Source organism: Rutilus rutilus (assembly GCF_951802725.1).
Source record: "Rutilus rutilus genome assembly, chromosome: 12".
Classification (NCBI taxonomy): domain Eukaryota; kingdom Metazoa; phylum Chordata; class Actinopteri; order Cypriniformes; family Leuciscidae; genus Rutilus; species Rutilus rutilus.
Window position 1 is genome coordinate 2,200,253 of NC_140217.1, and position 25,981 is coordinate 2,226,233.

The 25,981-nt window shown below is 41.7% G+C and overlaps 1 protein-coding gene across 1 annotated transcript in view; it reads right to left on the reverse strand.

The window, feature by feature from the left end:
- Positions 1 to 21,455, reverse strand: part of LOC311301149 (NACHT, LRR and PYD domains-containing protein 3) — a 37,217-nt gene extending 15,762 nt beyond the window's left edge. The window contains exons 1-7 of the mRNA XM_084426057.1: positions 20,742 to 21,455; positions 20,251 to 20,402; positions 18,776 to 19,047; positions 18,309 to 18,353; positions 14,175 to 16,002; positions 13,655 to 13,828; positions 12,664 to 12,828 (exon numbers count right to left, since the gene is read on the reverse strand). Coding sequence (XP_084282183.1) covers positions 12,664 to 12,828; positions 13,655 to 13,828; positions 14,175 to 16,002; positions 18,309 to 18,353; positions 18,776 to 19,034 — 2,471 coding nt within the window. The 5' untranslated portion in view covers positions 19,035 to 19,047; positions 20,251 to 20,402; positions 20,742 to 21,455. The remainder of the gene's footprint in view (positions 1 to 12,663; positions 12,829 to 13,654; positions 13,829 to 14,174; positions 16,003 to 18,308; positions 18,354 to 18,775; positions 19,048 to 20,250; positions 20,403 to 20,741) is intronic.
- Between the last annotated feature and the right edge of the window lie 4,526 nt (positions 21,456 to 25,981).

A 25,981-nucleotide genomic window follows, 5' to 3' on the forward strand; every position in this document is an offset into this window, starting at 1 on the left:
CTACTGTGTCTTTTATTGTTGTGGTGTACAGCACTTTGGAAACCTTGTTTGTTTAAATTGTGCTATATAAATAAAGTGGATTGGATTGGATTGTTACCAATCCCAATTGTTAAAGCTTTATACAAGTGATATGTAAGATCTCTGTTGGCTGTCACTTTATACCCTTTACACTCTAAAAGCACTTTTAATGATTTCACATGATTTCAAGTGGCATACTTAAAAGTAATGGCTTACTTTTAGTAACTCTACCAAAAAAAAAAAAAAAAAAAAAAAAAAAAAACGTACATGGTCTCATTTAATAGAATGAAAACCTTTAAAATTTGTATGAAAATAGATCTTGATCATGTTTGGAGGTGCTTATGTTAACACTGCTGAGAAAACCCCAGAGAAAAGTTATGCAATTTATTGATTTATTTGGTTATGCATGCTTGACATTATGACTATTAGAAAGTATATAAGACAGGTCATAAAATCAAGTTTGGTTTAGTTTTGGATTATCTTCCAGCACTGTTTCAGCTGTCCACTTCTATTCTATGGTGCACGGCAAATTATGACCTGTCCATCTGAACTATCGATCTAATACAAGCGCGCTCAAGCTGTAAAACCGATTGTCCGATTGTTCTCAACACATCGTCCCTACCCACCATAATCGAGATCCAGTTTCCATTGGTTGAACTTAAAAATCACTTTGGAAAACACTGCATCAGGATTGTGACGCAATCAGATCCATTTAATAATGATCAACAAAAATGGGAGTAGCAAATTGGCCCAAAAGGAAATATGAATAATTATTTATAATTAATTATAATTAATGATAAATAGGGGTGAAACGATACACTCGTTTTTTCAATGCATCGATTACAAATCCTGACTATGCATATGCATCGATCTTGAATTGTGTATTTTAGAATTGGGAATCATTGCTTTCGGTCAATAATCGATTTGAAATGCTAAGAATCCAATTAATCGTGATTTGATAGTGATGAAGTGCTTTAAAATATTTAAACATTAAATTAATACATGTACAAATTAATGGAGACATTGTGCGCTGTCATTCGCGCCCTCACAGCTCTCATTCACAGATATGCGCCACACTCCCCAAGTGAAAAAGCCTAAACCAAATTGTATTTAAGATACATTTTTTTTTCAAGTAAACTACAAATCCATTAACATATTTACTGACAAGTCGCTTGAGACTTATTGATATAATTAAACTTTATTAATAATTCATAATTATTTAAGTGCAGGATATTTAAAGTGTACCTAAAGTATATTTGCAATTGTTCCCCTTCAGCACAATCAAATTATGTTTAAGCATATAATCTTTAGTTGGACCTCAGCACTATTTAACTAAAGTGCATTAAGTACAAAATTAGTTGTTCCAATTTAGCAGACTTTAAAGGTACAATATGTAAGATTTTTGCATTAAAATATCCCAAAATCTCAAGGCCAGTGTTACATATTTTGTTAAGTTGATTACTTACAATATCCCAAATGTTTCCAACTATTTTTAAATCGTGAGAAAATTGCGATTTTAACCAAGGAAACGGGGCGTTAGAGCAGGGGTGAGCTGGGAGTCGCCAGTCAATTGCGTTATATCCGCATTACCCTCAGTTTCCGCTCGTACTGCGTGGAGTCCTGGACAAATGCGGAAGTTGTAGTTGTAGCGTCTAAGAAGCTACAGACATTAGCTTGTTTCGTGCAGTCGTTATGGAACACAATTAATCTTTACCGATTGCAGCTGGTTCTGTCGACAAATCATGCTTAATTTTATAATTTCCAAATGTAGCATTCGGTAATAGTTATGTTTATGTAAGGGAAGTATTATTGCTTTAGATTTGTGTTTAGTTTATTGACATTGTTTATCACGTCTGGTGTTTATGGCCATGCAAATACATGTGTTATACATAAAGATTAATCAGTATTTTGGCAAATGATGTGGGTATGTTCGAATGTACTTTTACAACAATTGTTTAGAACACGTAAAACTGCGTAGTGTTATCACAACAATGAATTCGACAAATACAGTAAAATCTATGATAACCAATTTAGTATTAAACCTTAATTTTCTTGCTGTTAATTCATTTTAATGAAATAAAAGTGTGATAAGGTTCAAAAGTCAGGAAGGAAGACAGGGGTCGGTGTGACTGGGACTCGTACTTTATTAAAATAAAACAAAACAAACAAAAGTCGCGCACGACGCGCATTCACCGTGGCAACCGCGACGGCACAATACAGTTCAAAAATGAGAGCTCGGATCCACCGGTTTTCTTTCTCTTCGTCCAATTTTCTCTCCAGTCTCTCGTACGAGTCCCCAGTCCCTCTCTCTCTCTCGTTTCAGCACGGTCTCTCCACGCCAATAATACTGCAATAAGATACAGGTGTTCGTCATTTGCACTTGACCTACTTATGTCCCGCTCGTCTCGTTTCTATTGCTGCGTCCCAATTCGCCTCGCCACAAAAAGCATGTCATTAAACGCAACGTTTATAAAAATATAACTTAACCTGATCCATGAACATGATTTTTCGATTCCCGTCTGACTGATTTACATCCACGGTGGAGTTGAAAACAACAGTTCCCATCATTCCACGCTCCTTCACATCGTCATCAAGCTACGCCGTTGTTGTTGTTTGGAATGTAGCGCCCTCTAGCGGCAGAAAATGTTGCATATTGTACCTTTAAGTATTCCAATTTAGTATACCAAAAGTACAATTGCTGGGTTTTAAGTACATAAATATGTAAATGTATTTGTTGTATACTTAGCATAAAATAAATGTGTTTTAAATACATTTAAGTATATTTCTTTTTCGCGTCTTTACCGCCTTTCACTGGATTGCTCTCACGCTCCGTCCGTAGCTCTCATTGACACCTTTTTGAGCAGCCCACGTTTGAGCTCTCCTCAGGACGACCACTGCTATTCACATGAACAGATGACAGCTCTCTATTGAGACAGCAATAGTCCCAAGTCAAACCACTCAAGCCATTGATAAAGCTGTCAATTCATTGCATGGTCACTACTGTTGAAATAAAATGCTTTCATAGCGTGGAAAAGTCACCATTATTTTCTATAAGATAAAATACTGAAGTTTTACGGAAATGGGCCATGCCATTGACAATATCTAAGCAGTTTAAGGAAAACCCCGCTATTACAAGGGCGTGCATTTATTGCATAGATAGAGCAAACACAATGTAAGTGTCTAATATGCATAAGCACAGTTCCCTTTCGTGGTCACTACGAGTTACGTCAGTGATGACAAATGGTGTTTCGCTTAGAAAGCCTATCACCTTCGAGTATAGAAAACGAGCCAATGGCAATGAAATGCCATGGGTCTGCGGAATTTGCATAGTGTAAGTCCACCCCACGTCGTGGGTATATAAGGAAGTACGCTGGCAACATGCAGATATGTTTTCGCTTCGGAGCCAAGAGTTTTCTTCACTCCTACAAGCCCTTCTGAATCATCTTCACTCTACGAGACGAGCGGCTCTTCAGTGTTGGTGTGACGGCGCGTTCCAGTGAGATCGCATTGCCTGCTGCTGATCTGTGCAGTGATCTGCCGACAGTCTGTGTGTTTCTCCCTGGGCGCTTCAGCACTCTGTTGAGCTTTTTCCTCTCTCTAAAAGAGCTGCAGGCGGCACGTCTTTTTCAAGACGGCTCGCCCGTGTATTTACTGGATGTGGGTGCGTGATTCATCTGCCTAACGGTCACGAGCGCTGTTTCGCGTGTTGGGCTTAATCACGCTCGGCAGCGCTCGTGGATGAGTCATGTTTTCATTGCGGGAACATGACCATCGTAATTTTTATAGATCGAGACTCAATGATCTCCGTGTGAGAGTCCCCTCTACCACACCCCAATCTATCTCTTCCTCGAGAGGGGATACTTTGGCTGCTGGCCAGGGTGATCTGAGGGTTATGGTGTGGCATAATTCCGACGAGCTTTCCTCAGGCCACGCCCCCCTCCACATCGCAAACCGTGGGGCTTCCGTGTGTTCCTGGTTCCTCTCAGGGACCCAGTGTTTTCATTCGGGGCTCCAGCAGATGGTGTCATGTCACTCACAGCATCACAAGGCGGGCTTGATTCCTCTGGAAATGAGGATTCAACTCCGTTGGCTCCCTCGGGATTGTCAGCGTTAGTCGAGTCAGATCCAGAGCTGATGGCCATGCTTTCCCGGGCAGCTGAAAGCATCGGTTGGAGTGGCGCTGCCCTTTTTCTCTACCTCACAAACCGGACAGAATACATCTCCCTGGGCCACTCCAAATCAAATCCACACACAGTTACTTGCGGTGTCCCCCAGGGGTCAGTCCTTGGCCCCATCCTCTTCATTCTCTACCTCACACCCCTTGGCCAAATCATTAGCCATCACAAAATCTCATTTCACTGCTATGCCGATGACATACAGCTCTATGTACATGCCACAGCTGAAACCACACCCTCACAGTCATCTTCATCAAAACTCAACACCTGTCTGGAGGAGATAAAGGTATGGATGGAGCACAACTTCCTTCAACTCAATAGCTCCAAAACCGAAGCCATCCTGGTTGGCACTCCTCACCAGATCAAATCATCATCCATAACCAGCATCACCTTTTTTTGACACCAACATTCCCCTCTTATCAACAGTCACTAATCTTGGTGTAAAAATGGACTCCCAACTCACTTTTGAAGCTCATATAAATCACCTATGCAAGAACTCTTTCTACCACCTCCGTAACATCTCCAAACTCCGCCCCATTCTCACCCTCTAGATGCCGAAAAGCTGGTTCATGCCTTTGTCTCCTCTAGACTGGACTACTGCAACGCACTTCTCATTGGGATTCCTAGAAAGAGTCTGCAGAGGCTTCAGTACATCCAAAACTCTGCAGCTAGGATCCTGATGAGAGTGCGGAAACATGAGCACATTACCCCCATTCTTCACTCACTCCACTGGCTTCCCGTCTCCACCAGGATTGAGTACAAGGTTTCCCTCCTTACACATCAATGCATCCATGCAAAAAGCACCCCCCTACCTCAAAGAACTTATCAACCCACAAAACACAACCCGTTCCCTCCGCTCCACTCACTCAAACCTCCTCAACATACCCAGAACCAGACTCAGGGCAATGGGGGATAGGGCCTTTTGTGCTGCTGCCCCACATCTGTGGAATGCCCTTCTTGACTCCTTGAGGGCACCTCAATCCACTGACTGTTTTAAAAAAGGCCTTAAGACGTTCCTTTTTAGCAAAGCTTTTGGTCCCCTTTAGATGTTTTTTTTTCTTCTTTTTTTTCTTTCTTTTTTTTCTTCTTTCTGAACTGCTTATCTTTTTTGTTTTTAACCTGTAGCACTTTGAGATCTCTGATGAAAAGTGCTTTATAAATAAAATGCATTATTATTATTATTATTATTATTATCGTGGCCTGCGGGTGTCCTCCGCCTTCGCTGCACTCGATCACGTGGCGATCATGGGCTGTATGTTCTCTGTCACTATCGTGGCACAGGCATGCAGTGCTGTGTGTCGCCTTCGAGGCAGTGCTGACTCGGGAGTTCTGTCAGACCAGGCCGCCGAGGAAAGCTGGTCCTTCCCTGGCCGACACTGACAGAATGCGGACACTCGACCATGCCCCCACGCAGGGACGCTATGCCTCCCATGTCTGGGCTGGTTGATCCGCCACACACACTACTGACCTCGCTCTACGGGCGACATCGTTACCTGCGTGATCCCTGGGCCAGGTGATGTCCACAGGTGTGGTCCAGGAATGGGCTCAGCCAGGTTGATGTGAGGGGGTCTGAGAATTCAGTCTGCCCATGTCCCAGGCTGGGCTCCTCGGTAGTGTGGTTGAGGACTGTACCCTATAGTCTTCGGCCCCCCAGAAGCAGACTGAGGCCTTCTGCACCAACGGTCATCCGTCCGTGCGGTCTCCTTAGTCTGCTTCCCACTGAGGCCGCCTCCCTGCGGGCCCCTCCCCTTGAGCCTTCACTGGCCCTGAGCAGGAGTGGGTTGCAGGAGAGCGGCACCACCCGTCTCCGCCCCTTAGCCATCTAAATACCTGGCTAGGCAGCACTCTTGAGTTGGGTGGTTTGCTCAGCGGTGTCGTTGAGGACTGCGCCCAACAGTCTTCAACCTCCCCTGAAGTGAACTGAGGACTTCTGCACCAACGGTCATCCGTCCGTGCGGTCTCCTTAGTCTGCTTCCCGCCAAGGCCGCCTCCCTGCGGCTCCTCCCCTCGAGCTTTCACCGGCCCCGAGCAGGAAGAGGATGCAGGAGGGCTGCACTGCCCGTCTCTGCCCCTTAGCTGGCCAAACGGCGGGCTAAGTAGCACTCTCGAGACGGGCAGCTTGGCGTTATGGCTCAGTTCTTCTCAGGAGCTGGTAGCAGGGCTACTCCTTCCCCTGTGGAGGGCCGGGGGAGAATCTCTTGTTTCAAGAACTGATGCCCCTTCCTCCGAGCCCCAAGAGGCTGTGGATGACAGTGCGCACCACTCACGAGCCTCGCCACTCTCGTCCCCCTCTGTTGCCAGACCTCTGCCAGAGCACGCCCCCGTAGGACGCTGGTCCTCCCCTGGCCTACTCTGGCAGGACGCGGCTAATGACCGTGCCCCCGCACCGGGGCCGCTATGCCACCCATGCCTGGGCCGGTCATTCCGCCTCGCTGCACCACCGAGGGTACGTCTGTGGTCCGCATGACCCCGCTGGTACAGTTCTTGGGAGCCTGGCTAGAGCTTCCCAGACTGTCCCACTGGGTCGCGAGGACCATCAGGCTCGGCTACGCGATTCAGTTGGCGCGGTCTCCTCCCCGCTTCAGGGGAGTCCGCTTCACTATGGTCGGTGGCAATGCCTCTGTCATGAGAGCAGAGGTCGCCACCCTACTGGCGAAGGGTGCGATCGAGACGAAATGAAGTCCGGCTTCTACAGCCCCTACTTCATTGTACCGAAGAATCCGGTGGGTTATGACCAATCCTGGACCTGCGCGTCTTGAACCGCTCCCTTCACTGGATGCCGTTCAAGATGCTCACGGCCAAACGCATTTTCGAATGCGTGCGGGCGCAGGATTGGTTTGCAGCGATCGACCTGAAGGACGCCTACTTTCATGTCTCCATTCTTCCTTGACACAGACCGTTCCTACGGTTTGCTTTCGAGTATGCGGTTCTCCCATTCGGGCTAGCCCTGTCTCCTCGCGTCTTCACGAAAGTCGTTGAGGCAGCTCTTGTTCCCCTCAGGGAACACGGGGTTCGCATCCTGAACTATCTCGACGACTGGCTGATCCTAGCTCACTCTCGAGACCAGGTTTGCGAACACAGGGACCTAGTGCTCCGGCACCTAGCTTGTCTGGGCCTTCGGGTCAACTGGGAGAAGTTGACCAAACTCTGCCCCGTGTAGAGGATCTCTTTTCTCGGTATGGAAATCGACTCGGTCGCCATGTGCGCGCAGCTTACGAGCAAGCGCGCGCAGTCACTGCTAACTTTCTAATTGCATCATTCTGGTCTTCGGTTGTTCAGGAAATTGAAAAATCTTTTGGGACTAAAGTGCCACTGGATCCCAAATTGTGTATCCTTGGTGTAAACAATTGTGTGCCGGTAACAAAAACAATGTCCATAATGTTGTATGCTGCTCGCCTTTCTATACTTCAAGTTTGGATTAAAGAACATCCTCCTACTTTAACTCTTTGGTGTGAAAAACTCTTTTCACTGTTACCATACGAAAGACTGTATAATGTACTGGATGGAACTCTGGATACTTTTGTAAATGACTGGTCTCCCTTTAAAGACTATTTTGGATGTGAATGGCAAGCAATAACATGTATTAATATGGATTGAAAACAAGAAGTGTACATTTATTGACCCCCCCCCCCCCCCCCCCCCGACCGAGCAAAGGAAGCTCGCGTCCTTCTCCTCATTATAGACCGGCAGAGCCGACAGAGAAATCACCTGAGCCCTGAATGGTGTGTTGAGGGACTTAGGAACATATCCGTGCTTTGGTTTGAGTATGACCCTCGAGTCATTTGGCCCAAATTCCATGCACGTTGCGCTTACTGAGAGCGCTTGCAAGTCCCCTACGCGCTTTACAGAAGCGAGAGCCAGCCAAGTGTTTGATGTCTATTGACTGTATTAGCTCGAATGGGGGCCCCTTCATGGCTTCCAGAACCGTAGAAAGGTCCCACATGGGAACTGATGGGGGTCTGGGAGGATTTCACCTCTTAGCTCCTCTAAGGAAGCGGATGACCAGATCGTTTCTCCCCAGTGACTGGCCAAGCGTCGGTTTAGTAAACGCTGCTATAGCCGCCACATAAACTTTGAGCATGGAAGGGGTTCTACCCTTATCCAGTAGCTCTTGTAGGAAGGAGAGAACCTCTGTCACTCCACAGTCTGTGGGTGATATGCCACGAGCTGTGCACCAGCTAGAAAACACAGACCATTTCAAGGAATGGAGCCGTCTAGTAGACAGGGTCCTTCGTCAATTCGAGGGCAAGAGTGCGGTTCCACTGAAACTATTTCAGAGGCTCCTGGGGCATATGGCATCCACAGCCGCAGTAACACCGCTCAGATTGCTTCATATGAGACCGCTTTAGCTTTGGCTTCACGATCGAGTCCCGAGGTGGGCATGGCATCACGGCACGCTCCGAGTTCCAGTGACTCCGACCTGCCGTCAGACCTTCACCCCGTGGTCGAGCCTCAGTTTTCTACAGGCCGGAGTGTCCTTAGAATGAATTTCCCGGCATGTTGTTGTATCAACAGATGCCTCCACCACGGGCTGGGGCGCCATGTGCAATGGACATGCTGCCGCGGGCTCCTGGACAGGACCCCAGCGCCTTTGGCATGTCAATTGCCTCGAGTTGTTGGCTGTACGTCTCGCCCTGCACCGCTTCTGTGTGTTGCTCAGGGGTCAGCACGTACTAGTCCGATCAGACAATACCGCGACAGTAGCGTACATCAACCGACAAGGAGGTCTGCGCTCCCGCCGTATGTCCCAACTCGCCCGCCACCTCCTCATATGGAGTCAGAAGCATCTGAGGTCGCTTCGAGCCATTTATATTCTGGGAGACCTGAACCGTGCGGCCGATGAGCTGTCTCGGCTTCGGCCTCTCCCTGGAGAATGGAGACTCCATCCCCAGTCGGTTCAGCTGATTTGGGATAAGTTCGGGAACGCACAGGTAGATCTGTTTGCCTCCCACGACTTGTCCCACTGCAAGCTGTTTTATTCCCTGACCGAGGGCACGCTCGGCACGGATGCACTGGTGCACAGCTGGCCACGGGGCCTCTGCAAGTATGCGTTTACCCCAGTGAGCCTTCTTGCGCAGACCTTGCGCAAGATCGGGGAGGACGAGGAGCAGGTCATTTTGGTTGCCCCGTATTGGCACAACCGCACCTGGTTCCCAGAACTAGTACTCCTCGCGACAGCACCTCCCTGGCCAATCCCTCTGAGGAAGGACCTGCTTTCTCAGTGACGGGGCACCTTATGGGACCCTCATCCTGATCTTTGGAACCTCCACGTGTGGCTCCTGGACGGGTCGAGGCAGGTTTGAGTACCCTACCACCAGCGGTGGTGGCTACCATCACTTCCGCTAGAGCAGGGGTCTCCAACCTTTTTTCATTTGAGAGCTACTTTTTAAAAATGAAAGTGACCGAGAGCTACTCACGTAATGAAATACTTAAATCTCTTAAATAATGTCTTATAACTCTCATATTAGCTACTATACAAACTGTTTTAGACCTAAAAGAGTTTTTGTAGGCCTATATATGTCACCCTTAAAATGTCAGATAAAAAAAAAATATAGAAAATTTTACTTTGCATATTATATTGTAAAAACACATAACTATTGTTGATTTTATAGTGCATCATAACTAGAGATGAAATGGCATGAAAATTTTATTTCATGATTATAGTGACCAAAATGATCACGGTTATCACAGGATCCTGTTTAAAAAGTACTAATACTACACAATAAAATCAATTCACCAAGTTTTATGTCAAAAACCAGCAAATAACAAATAAAATTAGCATCAATATGCACTACTTGTTTACATAAACATTAAAATTATATTAAAAATGATGGCCAGATTTTAAAGGAGTGTCTTGCACTGTTATCTACTAAAATGTACAAGTTCAAATAAAGTTTTGACACAATTTTTTTTTATAAAAAGATAAACCTTGCATATTTCAGCCTTTAAATATTTTTTATACGAAGAATGAGTCAAAAAAGATACATTATTGACATTTACAATGCACATTAGCTTATCTTTTATTATTAATAGTAAAATTCGGTCCGATTTTCCCGTGGCGTCTGTCGTTGCTATGCAACCATGCACTGCGCTCTCCACAACGACAAAGAAGATTTAATAGTTAATGGATTTCCACCACCGAAAAACGCTTGCTGTAGCTCTGCTACAAGATGTATTTACGGAGAAGAAAAAAACACACGTAGTGTTTGGGTGCACCCCCATCCTTCATGTTGACTGGCTGCGCCTGGAAAAAAATTAGCGCTTCACTTCAATTATTTGAAATAACGAACTTGAGCGCGCAAAAGACGCAATATGTGAACGGCCCTTGGCGAGCTACCTCCAATCAGGCCATGAGCTACTGGTAGCTCGCGAGCGACATGTTGGAGACCCCTGCGCTACAGCAACGTCCACGAGACATGCCTATGCGTTGAAGTGGAACCTCTTCGTCAACTGGTGTTCTTCCCAATGTGAAGACCCCACGAAATGCCTGATCAGTGTCGTGCTTTCCTTCCTGCAAGCAGGGTTGGAATGAAGGCTGTCTCCCTCCACCCTGAAAGTGTATGTTGCCGCCATTGCCGCACATCATGATACGCTTGAAGGTAAGTCTCTGGGAAGGCACGACCTGATCATCGGGTTCCTGAGAGGAGCGAGGAGACTGAATCTTCCTTGCCCTCCTCTCGTTCCCTCTTGGGACCTCTCAGTGGTACTAACTGGCCTGCAGAGTGCTCCCTTTGAGCCTCTGCAATCAGTGGAGCTTAAGTTCCTGTCAATTAAGACAGCGCTCCTGGTTGCATAGGCCTCCATCCAGAGGGTAGGGGACCTGCAGGCATTTTCGGTTGACGAAGCGTGCCTGGAATTCGGGCCGGCTAACTTTCACGTGATCCTGAGACCCCGGCCTGGATATGTGCCCAAGGTTCCCACCACACCCTTTCGAGACCAGGTGGTGAACCTGCAAGCGCTGCCATTGGAGGAGGTAGACCCAGTCTTGGCACTGCTCTGTCCAGTACGCGTCCTCTGTGCTTAAGTAGACAGAACACAGTGTTTCAGGACCTCAGACCAGCTCTTTGTCTGTTATGGTGGGAAGCTGAAGAGAAAGGCTCTCTCCAAGCAAAGGTTGTCTCACTGGATAGTGGACGCCATTGCTTTGGCATACCATCAGCAAGGTCGACCGTGCCCCCTTGGTGTGAAGGCCCACTCCACTCGGAGTGTGGCCTCCTCTTGGGCTCTAGCACATGGCGCCTAGCTAACAGACATCTGCAGAGCTGCAGGCTGGGTGACACCTAACACATTCGCGAGATTCTACAATCTCTGAGTGAAGCCAGTTTCTTCTCATGTACTCGCTTCAACCAGCCGGTACTAGATTCTGCTCAGGTGTCTTCGCTTGCTCGCCATTCCTCTCCACGGACGGGATACGTGTGATATTCTCCTCAGGTGAGCCTCCCGCAGGCCCTGAGTTCCTCCAGCACTGTCGACGTCAACGCCAGAGTTATGCCACCGGCAGCTTTCGCGCTTGGCTAGGTGCCTCCATGTGCACGGTTCCCCCTCCGGGGCGACCACCACATGTGTATTTCCACTGTAAGCCTCTCTGAGCATGTGTCTTTCCCTCGGCAAGCCACCTTGCCCCCTGGGGCTAAAATATTCCACCTGCGGCTGGACACCCCAGTGATACTCCCCCCTCCGGACTGGGCATGATTAAATTTAAATGAATGTCGTTAAACTGAATGTACGAAGGAAACTTCTGAAATAACTACAACATTAACAACACTGAAATAAGAGCGCACGGTTCATCTATAAATCTGATGCACATTAAAGTTGTCTTTGTTACTTTAGCAACAGTCGAGCCCCGTTGCGTTTTCTTTCAGAATCATCATAAAAAAAATGTTCTGTATAAAGAGAACAAAAAGGGCTTTCTTACTATTTCGTGAAAAAAAAGTTAGTTTAAGATTATTTGGGAAAGTGCATGATATTCTTGGGTAGTCTCTCCATGGAAGCATTGTATGTTGAATTTACCTGGATCACTTTAATAAGGTTGTGTAGGCATTAACACTATCCTACACAAAAGTTAACATGAACTAACAGTACTTTTAAAGCCTTTTTAAATTTGTTGTGTGTAAATTTCTTCAAATGCCAATGTGGTGAGCAGGACGAGCCGGTGGTGTAATTACTGATGAGCGACACCTGCACATTGTTTTTTTTTTCTTTGAACAAAGAATCAGTCAATCATAATCCAGAAATGGAACAATCTGTTTTATAATAAACATTTTTCAATGCATAAACTTATAATTCTGACCCTGCCTTTTGATTGGTCTAGTGTTCCAGTGGTGATCTAGTAACAGCTGTGATGTGAAACAGCAGTTCAACTGCTACAGTGTACATCACTGCACAGTACTTGTTGAAAGCAGCTTTACCTTAACTCTACTAGCAGAAGCTTCATGGATTTGACTACTGAATGAATGAATCAATCTCAAACCTCAGTTTCTTCAGCTGACAGTTTGGGCCCATCAGTCCATCAGAGAGCAGCTTCACTCCTGAATCCTGCAGCTCATTGCCACTCATGTCCAGCTCTATCAGATGGGAGTTTGATGATTGTAGAACTGATGCCACACTGATTTCAGTAATTTTACAGTCTGCCAAACTGAACAGCAAAGTGAAAAACAGGATAATTACACATCAATTTTTATTTAAACTACTTCACAGCTCAATCTAAAGTTGAGAACAATAACATGATAGACCTTACAGGCTCTCTTATCACAACCTAACCAGTCACATTTTACGCTTTAAAGACAGTTAACAGAAGAAAATCTGGCAGTGTTAACTCATGTTATTTATCATATTCTGTGGTTCTTTTATTTATCATATAATATTTTTTTTACCTGACAAACATTAAGCAATCACCATCACACACCTGCAGGTGATAGGTGCGTGGGAGAAAAGACCAAATGAGTCAGGTAAAAAAAACACACACACAAAACAAGGAAATCCGGCACACTATGAATACTTGCATACGATTATCAAAATTTCATTAGCAACATTTTGGTCTCATGACCTTCATCAGGCAAATACCTTGCCTACCATTACCTGACACACATACAGTAACTGTCCATCATTTCATCTTGGGCTCTTGTTTTTACTTGGTTTCTAAATAAATCATTTGTTAGGCTGGGAGTTGAACACAAGAAGTATGGAATGATTGAATTTTAATGTATTTAAATAGGTTATTCATGTTTTCTATGTATTTCTATTTATTTGTGGTCTTGTCATGTGAGGTGCAATAATTTTGTTATTAATGCAGTAATATTATAAAATGTTGCTCAGACAATCAGATTATTTTTTCCATTGTCTTTAATCTCAAAATTAGTATATAAGATAATTACATTCAATAATTTATTTGATTTGGGTAATCATACCTTGTTTATATGTTGTATCAAATCAACATATAAAAACACATCTGAATCTCAAACCTCAGTATCTTCAGTTGACAGTTTTGGCTCTTCAGTCCATCAGAGAGCAGCTTCAATCCTGAATCCTGCAGGTCATTGCCACTCATGTCCAGCTCTATCAGGGGTGAGTTTGGTATTTGCAGGGCTGAAGCCACAGTTTCACAGCAGGTGTCATCAAGTCCACACGAGGAGAGTCTGTAAAAACAGAATATTTGACCAGTGCATATATTGTTTGTTTAGTCTTGTTGGAATAGTGTTTGTTTGACTGTTAACAAGTTATGTCATGTTCTCTGTGAACAAACAAGCTTTCCAGAAATATTCAATATTAATGTCATGTATGTTAACCAAGTGAAAACATCTTTTACAACTTTTAAAAATGTCTATACATGATTGTTTAGTAAATGCATTGTAGTAAATACAGATTTTACTCTCCAAAAGAAGTAAAAACATGATCATTTACATTGCAACTTCATCACTGCACTTAAAAAAAGTTTCAGAGTAGAGAGCAAATTCATTAAACAGCAGTTAACAAGTTACTTACATGGCTTTTCTGTAGCATCTCACAGCATGCAGGAGGCTCTTGTGGCCTCCTGGTTCAGTCCTGTACATCCTCAGGTTGAGCTCATCAAGCACTTCCTCTGACATCAACAGTACATAAGCCATCAATGAGCACATGGAAGACGAGAGTGTTCTTTCTGGAGATGATCTGAAGTATCTCTGGATTTCTGTATATAATGAATTGTCTTTGAGCTCCAGTAAGCAGTAGTACAGGTTGACTGAAGTTTCAGATGAGATGTCCTGGTTTTGTAATTGTTCTCTAATGTGTTTGGTTGTTTCTGTGACGCTGTCTTTGCTGTCTTCCATTTGTGAGAACAGGCCTCTGAGCATGTTCTGATTTGATTCCAGTGAAATGCCCAGCAGAAACCGTAAAAATAGGTCTAAATGTCCTTTCTGACTTTGAATTGCTTTCTCAACAGCCTTCCTTAGTAAATCTTGCAAGGGGATATTTTTGTGGGTTTTGTCTCTTTTAAAATGAGAAAGAAGCAGATGTTTGCGCCTGACTCTATTTTGAGTTTCTTCAAAAAAACCCTGCAGCCCGTCCATGTTCTTGTTCAGGTAGCAGAGGAACACATGCACTGCAGCGAGGAACTCTTGAACACTCAGATGCACAAAAGAGAAGACCTTCATCTCATGAAGTCCAGCTTCTTGCTGAAAGATCTCAGTGAGCATTCCTGTGGACTCAAAGTCTTCACTCACATCAATACCACATGCTTTTAGATCTTCTTCATAGAACACAATGTTTTCTTTCTTAAGCTGTTCAAATGCTAGCTTGGCTAACTTCAAAATCATTGTTTTATTGGAATCTAAGAGGTTAGTTCGTTCTCTTTCTGTTTTTCTGTCAAACTTCTGGCTCTTCATTTTCATCTGTATCAGCAGGAAGTGGATGTACATTTCAGTGAGTGTCTTGTTGATGTTCTCTGCATCGTTACCAATGTCCAGAAGAACTGTGGCTATGATACAACAGAACATGGGTATGTAACACATGATGTAGAGACTTCGAGATTTCTTAATGTGTGAGATTATTCTGGGGGCCTGAGTCTCATCTTTGATTTTCTTTCTGAAATACTCCTCCTTCTGCTGGTCAGTGAATCCTCGCACTTCTGTGAATAACACATACTCAGGAGGGATCTGATTGGCTGCTGCTGGTCGTGATGTCACCCAGATGTGAGCTGATGGAAGCAGAGACCCATTTACCAGACTTGTAAACAGTTCATCTACAGATGATCGCTTCTCAAAGCTTTCAATTGCACTGTCAAAATCCAAAGGGAGTCGACTCTCATCCAGTCCATCAAAGATAAACGCAAGCTTACAACTATATATCTTACATATCTTTGCTGTTTCCAGGTCCTTTAGTTCAGGATTAAATATCTGTAGAAACTCATGCAAACTGAACTCTCTGTCTTTAATGCAGTTAATCTTTCGGAATGGAAGCAGGAAAACACAGTCTATATCCTGATTGCTTTTTTCTTCTGCCCAGTCCAGAATGAACTTGTGCACTGAGACCGTTTTTCCAATGCCAGCAATGCCTTTGGTCAGAACAATCTTTTTCTTTTCACTTTTTTTCAGACTAAACACCTCATTGCATTTGATTGGCCTGTCCTGTGATTTACGGGGTTTAAAGGCTTTATCAATCTGCCGAACCTCATGTTCTTGATTGACTGCTTTAAGATCCCCCTCCGTCATGAAGAGTTCTGTGAAAACATCCTTTAGATGTGCTTCATTTTCCTTTTTACACTCAAAAATGTGTTCTACTTTCTCCTTCATGTTTTTTTTGTGAGTTTTCAAGAATTCCTGCAGCCATAAATGATCTGTTATAAAAAAAGTTATGTTATAAACTAAAATAATGCAATAGACATTAAGTAAATAACATAAAATGTAACACAAAACAAAATACGAAGAAACTGTTATTAAAAAATATATGTGATGTGTAACAGGGACTTCTGGGAATGTTCCTTTACATTTTTTTTAACCATACATTTCATGGTAATTCATAGCTTTCACTTGAAAAGACCATAAATGTTGGTGTTTTACAGTAAATGAATGTGATGTTAAATCATTTACAGTTGTTCACCATAAATGGCAAGGTAACTTACAGTTAATTTGTAAAAAACATTTACTGTATTTAAATTCATAGCTAAGAGATCAGTATACATTAGTGGTGTAACGGTACATGTATTCATCCCAAACCATACGGTACGGACGTCATGGTTTGGTGCATATAGTTGCACAACAAATGCATTCAGTCACAGGCGATACACACTCCAATCCAGAAGGTAATGCACGGCAATGCAACGCGGTTTGCTAAAAGTAAAAAGAGCAGAAAAAGAGACGACCGATCGATATGTTTACATCTCTCAACCAGTGTTTCAACTGTGCAAATATATCAATAAAACAGCTTGAGAATAATATCTCACATAGAACTATATATGCACTATATTAGCCTATTCATTATATTTACTTAACCAGTCAGTTATGTCTTGATTATTTAATATATATTTAAATAAATTTGTCATGAAAACAGCTTATGACAGCCACTGTGTAGATTATTATATTTATTTTATTTTTTATTAAAAATTAGATTTAGAAGTTTTTTCAATACTTGCCTTATGTGCAATTTACAGTATGTTTTTTAATTTTTTTATTTGAGGAGTTGATTATTATATCTAAAAATAAATAGCAACTGAATTTAATAATTTGGGCTCTGTTTTTAGTTGAAACATTTAGTATTAATTAGGGGCTCCCCATATAGCTAAGATAGATTTTTTATACTTTAGAAATTTTTAATTATAATAGAATTTATTTAAACACATATACACATTTGTTAAAAATAAAACAGTTTAAAGGCACAATATGAAAGATTTTTTTTTTTAAATATCCAAAACCACTAGAACACTGTTATATATTTTGTTGACTTGTGTACTTATATCCCAGATGTTTCCAAGAATGTTTAAATCCAGAGAAAAAAGCAATTTTAACCAGGACACGGACAATGTCATTGCATCGCCTATCATTGACGCCATTACCCTCGATTTATTTTGCAGAAACCATGAAAACACCAAATATGCTTAAATATATTTTATGTTATAAGGGAACAACTGTTTGGATACATTTATAGACAGAAAACTAATAATTGTTATATACACTGTTAGTCTTATTGTTTGAATAGCTTGTTTTAATAGTTTGTTGTTTTGTTGTTATAGACAGAAAACTAATAATTGTTATATACACTGTTAGTCTTATTGTTTGAATAGCTTGTTTTCTTGATTTTCCACGAGTACCATGTTTTTACCATGCCTCAGAGATAAACACTATTTTGTCAAGTGGCTAACATAACATAATCAAATGCAGCTTTATTTTTTAGTAACAGTAAATGTAGCATTTTCTCTGTCATACAATATGTTTTAAAATTAATTGAATGCCGTTTAGCAACACAAGCCATCCAGCATTTAATAATATGACATTCTAATATTGATCTAGCTTACTGCAGTGTGCAACAAGTGTCTCATAGCAGCTGCAGAGTGAACGCACAGAATAACTTTATAACATAATTTTCAACAGACTAATGTAAATGATAAAACAGCGCTGCATTACCCCAAATACACTTGACTGGAAGAAGCAGAAGCGCAAGAGGTATAATAAAAGTTCCGCTGCTCGTCTCTCATTAGCAATTGCTCCAGAGGCCTTGATCCGCTCCCACATCACTCAGCCCTGCTCTGCTTCATTCTACAGTAAAGTTGATAATCTCATCCATTAAAATTATTTCTGACCGAGTCCCGTCGGATTCTTTTCCACCGGCTGTGAGGTGAAGACAACAACTCCCATGATTCCGCGCTCAATCTCAGCGTCATCAAGCTACGCCTTTGTTTTCAATAGGCGACCTCTAGCGGTGAAAAACTACATATTGTGCCTTTAATTAAAAAAGAAAAGAAAAATGAAGCAAGTTTGTGTTTAGTTTTCTCCACCCTGTTGTACCAAACCCGTACTGAACCGAGACTTCAATACTGAGGTTCGTACCGAAACGTCATTTTTGTGTACCGTCACACCCCTAGTATACATCAAACACACTAAAATAGTTTTTGGTCCCACTTTAAGGACGTGTATAAGGTTAATTCACCTTGTTTACTTCTGACTTTCTTATCTTCTTCTAAAGATTTTTGTACTGTGAAGGAAAAGAAAAGAATAGGACTTAGTTCATTAAAGTATCCTGAAAAAGGCACTGCATCACAAACTGTTTTCAAATCAAAAATGTTTCTTGAGCAGCAAATCAGCATTTTAGAATGACTTCTGAAGAATAATGTGACACTGAAGAGACTGGAGTAATGATGCTGTAAATTCAGCTGTAAAAATGCTGTAAATTCCTGTAAATTTTGCCATCACAGGAAAAAAAGATATTCAAAAAGAAAACAGTTTTTTTTTTTATTGTAATAATATTTCTCAATATTTTAACTATTTTGATAAAATAAATGCAGCCTTGAACATAAGATTATTTTTTGAAAATAAAAACTTATCATGGCTGGCTCTTAATATGCACATTTCTATGAATCTATGCAGCCTCTCGTTCTCAATTTTTTCCTTTATTACCTTTAGTGTAGTTGTTCTGTAACTCTTTAGCCTGCTGGTTCTGGTTCATCTTCCCCAGGATGTTCAGTGTGATCTCCACAGCTTTATCTTTTTCGCTAAAATGCTCTATCATTATATCCACTACATCAGTGACACCAGCCTTCTCCAATTTACCAGCTCCAATAGGTCCATCATTTATTAAGTGCCACTTAAATCTCCTCAGAACATCTTCTTTCAGGTTATCTAGAGTATTAAGCAGCAGTTCTTTTACAGATGCCATCGCCCTTCATGGACTGTTGGAAAAGAAAAAATCTTTTATAGTAGGCATCGATACAATATGTGTAAATAAATTTGCATAATGAAATGATTCTGTGATTAGATAAATTATTATGAAACATTTTTAAAAACTTGTAACTAATCTTCAGGTTTTTTTTCAATTTAAGATTCTGTGCACATTAGTAGATCATTTTGGTCAGATAGATTCAGCCTTTAAAATACTAGAATTTTGGGCCAATTAGACTCAAGACATAGTTTCACATTTTGTCATAGTCTTTTTGGAAAACTTTCAGACCAGACTACAAATAAAAGAAAAACGTCACATTGAAAATACTAAACATTACAACAGTGGTTGTGCATGATACCAATTCATTCTAAAGTTTATGAGCAATGGCAAATATTTGTCCAGTATCCAGTTATTCTAGTTATTCCAGTACTGGAGCACCAGACTGTCAGCAGACATGAGAGAGAGAGAGAGAGAGAGAGAGAGAGAGAGAGAGAGAGAGAGAGAGAGAGAGAGAGAGAGAGAGAGAGAATAATCTGTAAGAGTTGTTTTTAGAATAATTGCCTTATTTCTCCTTTTTCTCTTCATTTTTACTGGAGTGCAACATTAATTTGATAATCTCAAAATAAGACAGGCAATGAAGGTCTACAAAACAACATTTCTTCATGGTTTTGATGTTTGGTTACCCTTGATGCTAAAAAAGAAATAAATTCTCATTGTCAAAATGAATCATTACTATTATATAAAGGTTGTAATGTTGAATCAGTCTGTGCATTCATGAGATAGAGAATAGGAGATAAAGTAAGAAAAGTTAAGTTGAGAAGTTGTTTTTTTATTGCTTTAGTGTCATAGACCGCGAGGACATAGCCTTATTTAATATTTGACAAAAAACCGAAGCTGTGAGTGATACTGTAGAAATACAGTGTGTTCAATGTTTCATGTTAATGTGTAACAACATGCTGATTGTTCAGCTCACAAAACTTCTTCTCAAAAGATTTTCAGAAGACTCAATAAAAAAATTCTATAAAACAGCATTGAAAGTTACGAGTTTCGTAAATGACGTGATCTAGAACTTTTATTCAGTGGATGCCACTGTAAAGACTGTAATCAAACACAAACACGCCTCGTTTCAGCAGTGTAAAATTCATGAATATGCTTGAATCTTCAACATGAAAATTAAACATTGGTCAGTAACTTAAAGTATTTACTAACTTACCTTGAATAATGACAATATTTGTGGATGTTTTTTTATTTGTCGTCCTCTGAAATGGCACCTTGTTAATCAAAAGCACTGATCTTCCTTTCACTTTCCTTCTCAGGTGTTTCTCTGCAGAACTGGTTTTTCAGGAGTCAAATGATGAAATTCAACTGTGAGAGGAAAACATTCAGTCAAGCAAACAAACACGCATTGTTTGTGTCTTTCCATCTTCTATGGTTCTTTTACTCTTATACTTCTATTGTTTTGATACTAAAATGTTCTGTCCTAACCCTCATGAAAAACATTTGTATTTTTACATAATCAAATAAAGATTTTATAATCAAAACTTTATTTTAAAATGGAAACACTCATTTTATTTTTCTTGTATGGAACACAAAAGCAAATGCTAATGTGTAGAATTGCCCTTTCAGACACACAGCAAATTTTTACAGTGAATACAGTAAAGAAAAAGAAAAAAATAATTGTACAGAAATACAGTAAAGTTGTACCAGACAAGACGAGGCTGACGACAACAGGGGGACGACCAACGGAGACGAGGCCGATGGATCCACAGGCGCAGATGGAGAGCCAATGAAAACAAGGGAAATCGCTGGTAATGGAGACCAAGGCGATGCCGCGGTGATGATTGTCAAATGCGAAGCCAGAGTACCCGAGGGCTGAGAGGGAGCCAGTGTGATGGAGGACAGAGGCGATGCAGAGGGGAAGGAGGAACACGCTCCAGCTGTAGGGGTGGAGGGACGGAGTGCAGCGGACGGCCCGCATGTCTGTGGCGGAAGTGGTGTGACGACTTGCACCTCGGCTCCTATCGGCTCTGTCTTGGCTCCTCTCATCTTCGGCTCCACCCGGTTCCCTCGTCCTGCCGGCTTAGCCAACAGGCCGAGATGGAGATGGAGCAAAGAGGTCGAAGGGTGGAGGTGGAGCCGCAGGATCCTCTCGCACGGGTGCTGCAGGTGGATGCACGACCTACGGCTGGACGTCACAGGGACTGCCCGGAGCACCACGGGGCTGGAGGACTGGCTGAGATTTGCGGTGCAGTAAGTGGTAAGAATAGCATAGTCCATGTAGAGCAATAAAATAGAGAACTCACAGTTCATACAGTTCTTAATGCTGTCCAAACACGGCAATGATGAAGGTACCGAGTGGGATAGGGTGGGAGACAGTACTTGCTCATTGAAGTCAATCAGCCAGTCCTCATTTTCCATAGTTACGCCTCCCTCGTCCGCTAATGTCGTGTGCTCAAACCCCTGGCCAGACTCACGATGGGGCTCCACTTCCGGGGCGAGGGTCAGCTCTGACACCTAATGACTGTTTCCATCCAGTCCAATCCGGTGGTGTCTGGGAGATCGATAGGATGGTGGAAGGTTGCCCTGATCCAGAAAAATGTCTTTAGGATCTCGTCGTCGAGGGGAATGAAGACGGCAAGAAAACAAATATGTCTTTGACAAAAAAGAAAGAACATGGCTCTCCTAATGAATTGCACTCTTGTAGCCATTTTTTGGGGTCCGGTATTTTGTAATGCTTAAGTTCAATAAAGATGAGGAATATAGCACACAAGATTTATTATTTTTTATCTTTTATTATTAATAATCCAAACAGCCAACATGTGAGACAGTGTGCTAGTGCACAGACAATACCGGACAAGGAGTGCAGGTGAAGGAAACTTTAACAATCACATACAGCTGGCACATATGAATTAATGATAACAGTAACCAAGGAGACTAACAATTGGTCAAAATCTGAACAAAGAAGACACGTGACAAATGAAAACAAACTGGAAGTCCATGAAAACAAAACTAAACAGAACAGAATGGTGACAATCGTAGGCCTACTATTATATTACATTATACTTTGTGCAATGTTGCCTACAGACAGAATTTGAATGAAGATTGTTATCAATAAATGTTAAAAGAATATGTTAGAACATGGATGGGAAACATTGGTCCTGGAGTGCCGCTGTCCTGCAGAGCTTAGCTCCAACCCTAATCAAACGAACCTGAACAAGCTAATCAATATCTTCAGGATTACTAAGGCTACAGGCAGGTGGGTTAGAGCTAAACTCTGCAGGACAGCGGCTCTCCAGGACCAGCGTTGCCCATCCCTGTGTTAGAACATAAAATAATATAGGCCTACAAGAAAAAATGATCCATCCCACCCCACTCTTTTAAATCCATGCATTGACCATTTCTTTTTTAAAATGTAATTTGCATTATTATTATTATTATTATTATTATTATTATATCAAGAGTCAAGAGAATTTTATTGTCATTCCAAAACATGACACATGAGCTGGAACAAAATAAGATACTGAGGTCCGGTTAAAACCACTCAAAAATAATGACTCATCATGAATAAATACAATAAATACAGATAACAAATCATACACACCCATATATACACACTAAATACCCTGAAGAATTAGCAGCATAGTAGTACCAGTGTAACTTTTAGGACACAATTTCTTTTTCTTTTTCTTTTTTTTTTTTTTTCTTTTTTTTTTTGCCCACCTCCACCTCTTCGGAGGACAACTTTATTTTATTTTTATTTATTTTTTATACTGGCAATATATTTTTTAAGTACATACACAATATATTACCTTCGAATTACATTTATAGTCAGTGCATTAAACTGTTGTCCTACCATAATCTTTCACCATATTTTTTAGTAAGATCCTGGATCCTTATAAAGGCATGGGGGATTAGAGCACCACATACAGAGTAAAACACAAAACACTTCTTTTTCTTCTTTTCCCTCGATGCTGAACTCATTTTTCTTCTTTTACATTGTCCTTCAGTGGTCCTGATACAGAGTGAATCCAGCGGACAGAATGAATCTGAGTCTTGAAGTGGTATTTTAGTGGGTTGCTCCAAAGATTCAGGGCCAAGACTGGAGAGAGACCTATAACTTGACTGCTCTGGCTTAGGAAAGACCTGGAATCGAGACTGCCAGGACGCAGACTGGTAACAGGCTTGTGCTGACTGCAGGCCACTGGGCTGGTCCACAGACTAGTAACAGGGTTGTACTGACTACAGACTGCTGGGTCGGAACACAGACTGGTAACTGGATTGTGCTGACTGCAGACTGATGGACCGGGACACAGACTGGTAACGGGCTTGTGCTGACTGCAGGCCACTGGGCTGGGACACAGACTGAGAGCTGGTTTATACTGACTGCAGGCCACTGGGCTTTTTCTTTTTCTAATATAGCCTATTAAAGGGTTAGTTCACCCAAAAATGAAAATTATCCCATAATTTACTCACCCTCAAGCCATCCTTATAATAAAATCCTTCGACATTTCACTTTAAAAATTCTCATTTTAGACTTCTAATTTGTGACCGGTATTTTGTTTTATAATACTGCCGTTACCCGAAGCCAGTGATTATAGTTTATAAAGTTATAATTCTGGATATTTTTCTTACAAAAACGCATGGCTTTGCTTCAGAAGGCCTTTGTTAACCCCCTGGAGCCGTATGGATTACTTTTATGATGGATGGATGAGCTTTTTTGGGCTTCAAAATCTCAGGTACCATTCACTCCCATTATTAAGCTGGGAAGAGCCAGGATATTTTTAAATATAACTCCGATTGTGTTTGGCTGAAAGGAGAAAGTCATATACACCTTGAATGGCTTTTTGGGTAAACTAACCCTTTAATTACTAGCTGAAAAAAAAATTAATATATAGCCTAATATGCTAAATTCCCATAAAGTGAACTTCCCCTAAAATTCTTGTAAGTGCACCTACAGAAATAGAGTCATAGAAAGAAAGCTATATTGCATGACTGTCAGGCATTTACAGTATTTACAAAACACTTTAAGTAACATAATATGCAGAACGTTACTTAAAGAGATAAAGAGATCTCTGTAAAGAGATACATGAAGGGGAAAATAAAGCAAATGCATGATAAATAAAAATAACCAATAATATTAAAGGTGGGACCAGTAGCTTTTGAAAAACACTTTTTAAAACTGTGTCGGACCCGACAACCAAAACACACTTGTAACCAATCAGCAGTAAGGGGCGTGTCTACTAATGATGGGGAGGAGAGAGCGCTCAGTGCACACAGCACAGACATTAGCCGAACGACTACAGACAGAGAGATTGCAGATAAAAAACAAAAGAGGTAAATGTCTGCGGAACTTAAAATTAAAGAGTAAAAAAGAGCAAAAAAGCAAGAGGAAGAACTTGTGTTAATATCGGAGAAGCTTCTTAGCGCTGGAGAGAACTCAAGGAGCGGGAAAGCCTAACATCGGACGCCGAGTTTGCTTTATTTCTTCTTGATAGGTGAGTAACATTGTTTGGCTTTGTTTCACAGAACTAATATATGCTGGCCATTGCTTGAATATGCTTGAGTGTCATCTTTGCTTGTTTTTTCATTTGCGATATTTTTGTCGTTCGATTCAGCTATGAAAAAGACACATATAAGCCTGGCGTGTTGCGTCAGCTCCTAAAGTGTGTCTGAAAAGTAAGATAATATACTCCTAATGTTTGTTTCCTTTGGTTCCTCATTTAGTGATCGATATAACTCCCTAATCTTATTATAGTTGTAATATATTCTTTACTATGACTGTCATACTCGTGTTATCGAATTTCAAGGCATTTCAGTGGGCCATTAAACTTATGGCAACGAGCAATAGGGTGCTTCTCAATTCTTATTTGTGCATCGTCGTTTCCTTTCCTCGCTTCTCAGCTCCACCCCCTGTAGGACGCGAGGGAAGGCTGCAAGGAAAGAAAAATGAGGACGGAGGAATCGAAGGAAAGCTTTTTTGTATATTTGAATATTCTTGATCACTTGAGCGTCACTTCACAGCGTCATCAGCTGTGCTCAAAGGATCTGCCCATATGTTGTTAAAGTTTGGTTACTTACAAAATTAATAAATAATAAAGATAAAGCAAGATGCCCTGTTGATATATGTGTGATATATGATTCATTTAAACTGCAAAGGTAAAGCATAAATGAAAATTATTGTGACAGATGTGAAGGGGGAGGAGAATTTATACGTGCGTCAGGTTTCTCGACAAGAAAGACTTCCACATAGGATACACCTGTGCATCCTCGCTCAACTCCTCAGGAAACCTCCTCACTCCTCTTTCCTCGTTGTGCAATTGACCGTTCGCAAAGATCCGCCCCCTTTAGTTACTGTTGCTATGTCCGACAAGCCACGCCGCTCTCACGCCACACACCGCGTTCTCACACAGTGAAAAATACATTGTGGAGCAGAGAGGACACTGACAACACACTGACACACAGGACAGACCAGCTTGCTTTTGATATGAAACACAGTCTCACCTTTCAAATTTGATCAATTTTTACGAAATTTAAACAATAAATATCGTTTTGTGGCTCTTTAATGTGTCTGACAGATCACTGTAGAGCAGGGGTCTCCAAACTTTTTTCATTTGAGAGCTACTCATGTAATACAATACTTAAATCTCATAAATAATGTCTCATAACTCTCATATTATCAACTATCCAAACTGTTTTAGACCTAAAATAGTTTTTGTAGGCCTATATATGTCACCCTTAAAGGTCAACCCTCAATTAATCATAAAATGGCCCTGATATGTCACTAGACATTAAGAAATCATGTTCATTTCAAATACTTATATCACTGACAACAGTAGTCCGGCCAGGATATTGTCATTTAAAAGTTGCAGCCCTCAACTGATGTTGATGTTGTCATGTTGTGTTTTGGCCTGATGCTCCACCCTCCACCTATCTACTAATCACGA